Genomic DNA, 11,010 nt, shown 5'->3' on the forward strand with positions numbered 1-11,010 from the left:
ATTTCGTAAAATTTAAAATAAAATTAAACTAAAACTAAATATTAGAGATGTTCTAAACTATACTTCCTATTCATTGATATTTTAAACCTCTATTACGTAATTAATTAAAAAAAAAACTAAAGAAGATACAACTACAGATATTTTTATCATATATGTTACTCAATTTCTTTAATTTGTTTTTTTCATATTCACATTTTAATTTCTTTAATATTGAAAACAAGAATGCAGAGGACGATTTGTACAAGAGTTGTAGACTTTTCCGAAGTGTGAGATTGTGTGTAGCCACATAAAGTGCCATGAAAGATACAAATGTGGCGCTTTGGAAGCGTTGGGAGTACATGTTCCAAACCTGCTATTGGTTCTGTCTCTTTGATCACCATGCTGTCACCTCCATTTGCTCTCACCTTCACCCATGTGTCCCCACTCTCCCCTCATACATTTTAGGATCATTATTTATCACAAAAATAATTTACTTATCATTAATTTATCAAAAAAAAATGGAAGCAAATAAAATATGTCCTCTATCTCTATTTACAAAACCTACTCCTCTTTTTTTTTTAGGTTTAATTATTCTGTTGGTCTCTATAATTTTATAAAATTTTTAATTAGATCTCTATACTTTTTTTTTTAATTAGGTCCCTGCACCAAATTTTTTTTTTCAATTAAATTCTTCTTAGTAGTAATTGGCTTAATTTTATAGGGACCCAACTAAAAAAAATGAATTAGTACAAGGACCTAAATAAAAAGAAAAAAAAGTATAGGGACCCAATTAAAAAAAAATTTAGTGCAAGAACTCAATTAAAAGAAAAAAAAGTATAGAGACCTAATTAAAAATTTTGCGAAACTATAGGGACCAGCATAGTAATTAAACTTTTTTTTAAGATTAAAATAAAATATCCTTTAACTTATTTTACAAAAACATATTATGATAATATATTACGAGTTAATATTCGAATTCGTATAAGAAAGATAGTATATTTCTTAAATTGCTCTTCAAAAAATTTTGTTAATTATATTAGTTTTTAAAAATATATAATAAAATATTTTTAATTTAATATTATATATATTACATTATTAATAATAAAATGTTAAAAATAAATGCAATATAATTATTATTTATTATTAGGTTAATAAAATATATGTTTCATATTATTATTACAAAAATATGACTAATCCGCATATATATAATTGTTGTTGAAGAGTATTTTTGTAAAATGGGTTAAAATGTTCTTACTTTAATCTATGGTAAGGTAGTATATAACTATATATATGTTTCACAAACAGAGAAAAAAAGAATGCACGCCACTTAAGACTTTACAAATCTCTCTGGGGAAGCAAGTTTTATTTCTCTAAATTAAACTATTTAAAATTTCACTATGTCTTAATTAATTTATTTATTTTTAAATTTTATTGTAATGATAAATTATCTTTAAATATTTTTAGATCATTTAATAACTTAATAGGCACTTGAACCTTACCATATATTAGTGCAATGCATGCAAATTAATTAGTGACCTTATGCTGTTTGATGTTAACAATCACAAATAAATTTATTATACGTACTGTATGCAATTGTCGGGTGGCCAATCTATATCATTGTGAGTGGTACGGTGGGCACAAACACAATACTCAATCGTCATATAATTGATTCCTAAACGTGGGACATATATATAGTCAAGGACGGACTTAGAGGGAGGCGAGTAGTGGCCTCGGCCTCCCCCCAAAATTTTTAGAAACTATATTTATATATGAGATATTTATTTTAAAAAATAAAAAATATTATATAATTTAGTATTTTTATATGTATTATTTTTTATTATGTAATAGATTTATGTCTTAATTATTTAATTCACTAATATTTTTCACTTAACTAATTTAATATCATATCCTCAAGTCTTTGTAACTTCAAATTAGTTTTTATATAATATTTTCTATATTTATCTAAAAAAATCATTTGTTTATTTTATATTAACATATTTAAAATTTATATTATTATATTAATAATTAATTTGCGTAATTATATTTTGGTAATCACATTATGTACTTTAGATATTCTTTTCTTATAAAAAATACTTATTTTTCTTCTAAATTTACGTTGTTAAAAAAAACTTTTATAAAAATATCTTATATCTTGTATTCTATAAAGGTGTTGTGTCTTTCAAATAATTAATAATTTATCATTTATTTTTAAATTTTTAAAATTTTTTGAAAAAATTAATTTTAATTAATAAGATATGTGATTATTTTTAACTAAACACGCTATAAATTATTGGTACTTTATAATTTTATAATGTACTATTGATATTGTTATATTTTTTTATGTAACTAGCATATTAAAAATAAAATTGTAAAAAAAATTATAATTATATATATATATATATTTTTGATAAATTTTTTGAAAAACCAACTCTAATAACTATATGTTAATTATTTTTATGGAATGAAAAAAAAAATTATCTAAAATTTAGCCCCTCCATACTAAATTTTCTGGATCCGTCCCTGTATATAGTCATATTATCTTTTATTCTTTTTTTTTTTCCTTTGGTTGATGTCTTATAAATTATAAAACTGCATGAGAAGATTTTTTAATACATAATATATGCATTTTAAATTTATCAATAAAATATTATACAAGTTATTGTTCCACTCCAGTTTTTAGACTGAATATAAACTTGTAGTTAATCTAAGAATATTTTTTTTTTACTCACAAATCCTTTTCGGGAGGATAAGTATAAAAAGGAATTTTTTTTTTGAATAGTAGAATTTTCGGCCTCTTTGAAGATTCTTTTCATAGCTTTAAACAAAAATTAAAAATAAGGTGAGTTCAAAGTTGTCATTCCTTCTGACTTATCTGAGGAAAATAGGCGCATTCTGACCTATTAGAGCTTCGGCGCCGGCTCTAACTACTTGATTAAAATGACCTATAAAGATTTAGGTCGGCAGAACCAACAGATTGCCGATGTCTTGCTGACAATATTTGGTTCTCATCCCCTTAACCCTCACCTTCTAATGGGTGACCGGAAAGTCAGACGAGACTACGTAGATAAGTTCATATTTTTTTTTTTGTTATTCTTGATGATGTCCCAATTTACATACTGCTGCTTTACTGCGGATTTCGTAACTTGGTTTTCTTTTCCTTTTGCAGTTGGAATAGCTGCTGGAAATACATCAATTAGTCATTTGATGACTCACTTCTTTCCTGATGATGACAATAACTCTGCCTCCACTCCTTAAGCTGAGATTCCTCAAGCCGACGAACTAGAGGTTCAATCTCAGCCTCTGCCTAGGCTACCTCCCAGACACAGCGCTGGTGGTGACGTTGCCCATGACAAAGCGGTGGGGGGTTGAACAGTCTTCAGGTGCTCTGAATGAGGAGCTGGAAGTGCTTGTGATCCCCAACTCCAAGAAAAGGAAATCGAGCTCCAGTCCAGGAAAAGTTCTTTTCGTAATAGAGAAAAACTTCGACACAGACTTTTTCATCAACTCCCAGCTACTGCCGGGCACTAAAAACTTCTTCCGGGATGAGGACCTGGCCGCCCATGTGAGGTGGACGTATCGAAGCCTTTTTCGAGATGTCGCCATCGCCAGGAAAATGGAGTCGGTCTTGGCCCAGTGCTAGGTATTAAATGGGAAGTACATGATGGCCCATCGTGAAATTACCAAGTTAAAGGCTAAAGAAGATACCTTAGAAGCCAAACTGAGCGAAGCCGAGAAAAAAATGAAGGAGGCAGGCGACGAGATCTAGCGTCTTGTTGATAAGAAGTTTTCCCTTTCGAAGTAGCCGAACATCGCTCAAGGTAGGGTCAAAGTGGCCGAGGGTAAGGTGAAAGAACTGGAAAAAGAGCTAATGGAGGCCGTGAGATCCGAAGGCGCAACTCGCCTTGAGGTCACAAACATGAAGAAAAAGAATAAAGAGATTTTAAAGATGCCCAGGACGCGGTAGCTACTACCGAGGAGGCGATCAAAGCCCAAGTCTCGTTGCTTGCCCCTGACTTCAACACCTCAGTTATTGGTGCTTTTAAAATGATCCAAGATGGTAAGTATGTCGACTCATAAAAAACATAATATAGATCAGATAATATATATTTTTACGAATCTATTCAAATTCTTTCCAAATTTATCGTACAAACACTATCAATAAATAATTTAAACATACGTTAATTGTATATTATTTATCTCTAATCTTTATACCTCTTAGATTATACTAACTTGAGCGTCAGATTCTCTTGTATTTATACTTATCCGCACTCTAGAGATGCCAACCTGAAGCAAGGAGAACCAATACAACTTTATGTCACGCACACGATCCTCTAAATTTATATTTCAAAACTACAAAAAGTAATCTTAATCTCGTTTCCAAACCATTGTTAATTTCTAAAATTTTATATTGTAAAGCAAAAAAATAACTATAAATTAAAAACCTTCGTATACTACCAAATTCAATTAAAAAAAGCATTATTTATGATAGCTAAAAATAATTATTTGTGTTTTAGTTTTCTAATGGCATTAAACATTTTCATTGAAATTTAGTAACTCTAATCATCATTCAATAGATAAGTAGAGGCTATTGTTTAGAGATACAGTTATTCATTTATTTTTTGTTTTTGTGTTGTAAGTTGGAGAGAGATATAGCTCGCCATGTCTAGAGTTGAGTTTGTTTCACTTGGGAGGGATAAAGTATATATCGACTTCAAAAAGAATGACGGTGATAGACATTTGCAAAGGCATTTCGATACTTAACTAAGTAAGAGTAAGAGATGAGTATAATGTTATTTAGAATAGTGTACTTTTTACATAGTTAGAATTTTGTATTCATAGAGTGTTACCTCTTTGGAGTGGTTGAGATATTTTTTTGATATTTTTGGTAATCACCCTCAATCTATTTTGAAATGGTTCTATTATAGTGGAGATTCTCTCTAATTGAAAATAAGTCACATTTATTATTTTATTTGAATTTTAATTTATAGACATAATTGGGTCAGGTTATGACTAACGGATCACAGCTCCGACGTTTGACCTGTGATATTTTTTAATAAAACAATTGAGCTTTTGACTTTTAGACCTATAAATCAGAATAGTGGTAGTAATAGTAATAACCCCAAGCTCAACTTATGGTTTTTGAAAAATAATAGTCATGTTAGAGAGAAAAGCTTGAATTAAATAAAGTAAAAGAAAATTGAGAGTGATTATGAAATAAGGGTAAGATATTGATATGAGGATTAACCCCCAAGAACAACTTGATAATCTTGAAAATAAAGTTGGTCAAGCTTGTTATTGGAAAAGATATTGCTTATATCAGTGTATTTTTGGATGAACTCATAGTTGATTGTTTGTTGGATTAATTTCGACTTATATATGTCACCTTGCTTTGACTGATTTCGATTTATAAATGCCGATTTGTTTGGAGTGATTCCGACTTATAGGTATCGACTTGTTTAGATTGATTCCAACTTATAGTTTCCGGTTTGTTGGAAGTGATTCCGACTTATAACTGTCGGTTATTTTTTTATGCCAACTTCAGTATTGATTTGTCGTAGTTCATTTTAGATAAGAGCTCTATTAGCTTTCAAGAATTGATACAGCAACAACAGAATATAAGATTAGTCATGGTCTAGTGGAGACTATAAAACGTAGAAAGATAATGATTGGCAGAGTATATATATATAGTTGTTCTCAAACTAATTAATAACTGAGTTTGTTTTCGAATTGATATAAAGCCGAGTTTTGTTCTCAAATTGATTGATAGTCGAATTTATTTTTGAATTGATTGATTAATTTTGACATATGAAATGATAAGAGACATAAATGTGAAGCAATTCGAGTATATAGAGTAATATATACTTTATTAGAAGTTATGATGTATTAAAATTTGAAATAAAAGATTTATATAAGCAAATTGGATTATGCATACACATAGTTTTATCAAGATAGAACTGATTTGTAATTTGATTTGTTAAGGTCATTTGCCTTTTAAAGTTTGCATAACATGTACATCTCGTCTGATAATTTTTGAGTGTTTTCTTGTACTTCTAATCTATAACTATTCTTTTCCTAGTTCGTTTAGTGCATCTTCTATGTTAGTGAACTTATTTTCATCTTCTGTCAGTGTCACTTTGGTTGATATATCTGTTGGTATAGGCCAATTTTGTATATTTGATATGAGATTGAGCTCTATCCTGAGGCTTAAGCTCTTCGAGTTATAGACTATTTGTATGGACTACTTGTTTGGTTGCCTTTGCAGGTTCGACTTGAGTGTTCTTTTCGTATTGAATAATCAGTTGATTCCTTCCGAAATAAATTACGGGAAAAGGAATTTGAAGTTTCAACTTTTGATATGCAGTAGAATAAAATATATTGGTTGCGGATATTTCAAAATCACAATTATTTGTATTAGACGTATAGATCGATTAAATGGGCATTCGTTTTGGTGTATTGTTTGATGTGTGACAGTAGTTAACTCGACTTATAAGTTGGCATGAGCTTTTCTTTGTTGTGAAGGAGATCAGAGAAATAATAATAATAATAATAATAATAATAATAATAATAATAATAATAATAATAATAATAATAATAATAATATGAAAGAAAAATTAAATAAAATGATGTGCTATGAATGTGAGACCTTCATAGTTAAAAGTGTAGAGAGTGTGCCTCGTCTAATGACCTTAGTTATTCTGAATGGTTCTCCTTATTATTCTAATGTTTATTTCATTTATTTTTATTCAAAAGCTCGGTTATCTTCTGTACTTCAGCCCTCAGTGATTTATTTATAACTAACAATTTAACCTTGTTGGGAGAAGGAAGGAGATTGTTTTGCTCTTTCATCATTGATTACAACCTATAAAAGAGGCTAAATAATTGGATAGAAAAAATGATAGTGGAGTTAAGTAAATTTGTCTCCGCAGACGGCGTCAAATGTTTATGCCTTGTTAGCCAGGGAGAGGTATAGCTCATCTTGTCCAGAGTTGAGCTTGTCTTCATTTGGGAGAGACACTCCGACACCTGCAACAGCACTCCGACACTCAAGTAAGAATAAGATATGAGTATAATGTTTAGAATAAAGCTTTACATCCAAGCAAAATACTTAACTAAGTCTAACCAAGTTGTTATAACAACTTTTCAAATCACACGCTCCTCCTCCTCCTCCTTCTTCTTCTTCTTCCAAAGTCACGCAAGTTCTTCTTCTTCCCCCCCTCCTCCTCCTCCTCCTCCTCCTCCTCCTCCTCCTCCTCCTCCTCCTCCTCCTCCTCCTCCTCCTCCTCCTCCTCCTCCTTCTTCCAAATTCGCGCAGGTTCTTCTTCTTCCCCTCCTCCTCTTCTTCCTCCTCCTCCTTTGTTATCGTCATCACCAATAATACTAACATTTTGCGAACGTCTTTATTAGTTCTGATTTTCTCTGCTGTCATTATTAAATAATTTTGGTTCATTTTTTAATTTATTTCGGTTCATTTGTGTATTAATTGAGGTTCACTTGATGATGCTGATAAATATTGACCAAATATTTTATTCCTTGAGTAATTTCGGTTTATTTCTTAGTTTAATTGAGATTTATTTGGATCCAGAAATGAATTCGATGTGTTTTTAATGATTGAGTCTTTTTTAGCCAAAAAATGAAATTATTTATTATCACTTTATTCTATTGTATTAGATTTTATTCTATTCCATTCAATTTGTCTTGAAAGTCATTCCAACCATTGGGACAAATTATTCATCGACAACACACCTGGACTGCAAATGAACCAAAAATATTATTAAAATAAAACCATTGTATAATACCAAATGAACCGAACATTTGTCCATTATATAAATTCGAATTCAGAAACACCTGCGTCTAGAATGAACCAAAAATATTATCAAAGAAAAACTATTGTATAATACCAAATGAACCGAACATTTATCTATTATATAAATTCAAATTCAGAAACACTTGCGTCTAGAATGAATCAAAAATATTATCAAAGCGAAACCACTGTATAATACTAAATATACCGAACATTGTCCATTATATAAATTCAAATTCAATTCAAAATGTTGGTTTTTGTTAGCAAAATGTTGGTGTTGTTGGTGATTACGATAACGAAAGAGAAGAAGCTACGTGCGCGAATTTAAAAGGAGGAGGAGGAAACGAAGAAATAGAAGGAGAAAATAAAGACGAAGAAGTTGCGTTATTGAAATGCGCGTGTGATACACGCTGGTGTGATGAAAGTAATTTTTGTTGAGTTTTGGCCAATTTGGTTGGATTTGGTTGCCAAAAACACTTGGATGTGTAGCTTAACTGTAATGTTATTTAGAATAAATAGTGTACCTTTTATGTAGTTAAGATTTTTTATTTATAAAATGTTACCTCTTCGAAGTGGTTGAGATATTTTTCTAATATTTTAGTAACTACCTTCAATCTGTTTTGAAATTGTTGCATTATAGTCAAGATTCTCTCTAACTGAAAATAAGTCATATTTATTATTTTATTTGAATTTCGATTTATAAGCATAATTGGATTGGGTTATAACTAACGGATCACTTTTATTTATTAATTTAAATTATATGGAATTAGTATAAGATAAATTAAAAAATTCTAAGTAAAATTTTACATAAATTTAAAAGAGAATTTTGTATGAAAAAATGTTAAAGATATAATTATTATTTATATATTTTCTTTTATTAATTTATATTTAAAAAAAAGTAGTTTCATGATGATAAATGATATTTATAACTTTTTTTTTGTTTCTAATAACTCTAAATTTATCTCAATTCAATAATAGATCAAGATTTTTTAAAATAAAAAATTACTAAAATAATAAAATAAAAAATTAATTATTTTTAAATTAAAATAATAGAACACATATTTTATAAAAATTACAAAATTAATAATAATTAATAGAGGATCTAAATTCAATCTTTATATATGAAAGAAAACGTAGCCTTCAAATCATAGAAAATCTATCAAGAAATCCATCTCTTCCAATGTGCCTCCTCACTTTAACTCCCTTTAAACTCCCCCGTAAGAATTTGTGAAATTTAGTGAAAATTTTCAAACTCACTTGAAATTCATAAAGATTACCATTAATCCATTATCATATCAATAGTCCAATTACCTATATAGAGAAAAGAAAAACCCTTTGATCTAGACTAGAGTCAAATCCTCTATAATAAAAAATCAAAAGCACAATTAATGAAACAAGAAAGAAATTAAATACACTTAATTACCCTTATCAAATTTTTTTATCTTATAGTACTACTAATTAGTAAATCAACTAATTTTCCCAACTCAAACGGCACAAGAATCTAAACTTACTTAAAGATTCCCTGTGTTATCATTAAATGTAATATATTTCTCACTTAAAATGACATCATACATTAATCTAATAATTAATCCACTAGTTCTTTTAAATAAATATTAGGAATTCAAAAAAAAGGGTAAGAATATATCATGATCAAACACAATCTAATAATACTAAAAATATAAAAATCAACTTGACCAAAAAGAAATTCTGTTGCTAATAATAATAACAATAATAATAATAATAATTTTCTTTCTCTTACTAATTACTATAGCTATATATAATGATCACACAGGTGTCCATAATAAGAGAGGTAGCATCTAGTCAAGTCTAAAACCTCGTGGAGTTCTTTCATTGACCATCAAAAGATGCTCATCATCAAATCACCCACCAAGATCCAACGGCTGTGATTGAATCCTACCCTCAACTCTTCAAAACCCAAGTGTCCCTTCTCACACTTGAAAGAGAAAAAAAAAAAAAAAAAAGACAACAACTTGCACTCTCTCTCTCTCTTAACACTTTGTCCTATATATCTCAAAGTCTTCTTGGTTGGTAATGCGTTTCTCAATAAGCAGCCATGTCTAACAACGCCCCAAGTTCTCTAAGATTCTCATCTCTAAGCCGCCTCAACAAGAATTGCCTTGTTTTCTTGTGAGTTTCTTCAGAGAGAGAAAGACAGAGGAAGGAGAGAGAAAGAGAAAGAGAGAAGTAAATTCCGAAACATACACACATACCCACATAGAAAAGTTTGAATCTTTTTGGTGTGTTTTTGTTTGTGTGTTTTTTTGCAGAGATGGGTCATGGAGAAAAGATCAGTCCAAGGAGCTTCCATTTGCATCGCCACCTCCTCCAACATGGTGAGAAGAACAACAACAACATCAACAACAACAGTAGCAACAAAGTGTTTAAGGATGTTATTCCAAAAGGGTTTATGGCAATAAAGGTAGGTCAAGGTGAAGAACAACAAAGGTTTGTTGTTCCTGTTATATACTTCAACCACCCACTCTTCATGCAATTATTGAAGGAAGCTGAAGAAGAGTATGGTTTTGATCAGAAAGGAACCATAACTATACCTTGCCATGTTGAAGAATTCAGGAACGTTAGCGGCTTGATTGATAGGGAAAAGAGTTTCCATAATCATCATCATCATCATCACCATGTTGGTTGCTTTGGTTTTTAATTTGATGATGATGATGGAAATTAAAGAAGGGAAAAAAAAAGGCATGAAAATAATAGAATAAATATCATCATGACCAAAAATCATGGCTTCTTTTCATAATGATTTGGTCATGTAAATGACTAGTTTAATTTAGGTTTTTTTTTTATATAATTTTTTGGTTTTTTTTTTTTTTTTGCCTATGTTTATTTAGGTATAGATAGAGTGGGATGAGGAAGACATAACAGAATGTTGGTTCTTCCAATTGTAGCTACTTTGGTATGAGTTTGATCTTTGATAGGGAACTGTATAATGATGAAAAGTTAAAAAAGAAAGAAAAAAAAATGTAGATGCTTTTCTTTTCTTTTATTTCTTTTTATCTTCATAATTTTTATTTAGTTCTTTCTTTCTTTTCCTTTACTTTCTATCTCTTAGAATTTTTTTTCATGCCTTGGAATAATTAGTACACTACTCTTTTGGAAAAGAAAGGAAAAGGATTGGAAAGGAGGAATTGATGGGAAGGAAGTAGGACCAAATAATTGTGTTATTTTATATTTTATTTTATTTTATTTTATTT

General features: G+C 29.5%; 1 protein-coding gene across 1 annotated transcript; it reads left to right on the forward strand.

Annotated features, from left to right (window-relative positions):
• The first annotated feature begins 9,786 nt into the window (after positions 1-9,786).
• On the forward strand, positions 9,787-10,802 carry LOC107624045 (auxin-responsive protein SAUR32). Its single transcript, XM_021115255.2, has one exon. The coding sequence runs from the start codon at positions 10,071-10,073 to the stop codon at positions 10,455-10,457; it is 387 nt and encodes a 128-aa protein (XP_020970914.1). The 5' UTR covers positions 9,787-10,070; the 3' UTR covers positions 10,458-10,802.
• Positions 10,803-11,010: the final 208 nt, after the last annotated feature.

Source organism: Arachis ipaensis, chromosome B2 (assembly GCF_059453495.1).
Source record: "Arachis ipaensis isolate K30076 ecotype BB chromosome B2, ASM5945349v1, whole genome shotgun sequence".
NCBI lineage: Eukaryota > Viridiplantae > Streptophyta > Magnoliopsida > Fabales > Fabaceae > Arachis > Arachis ipaensis.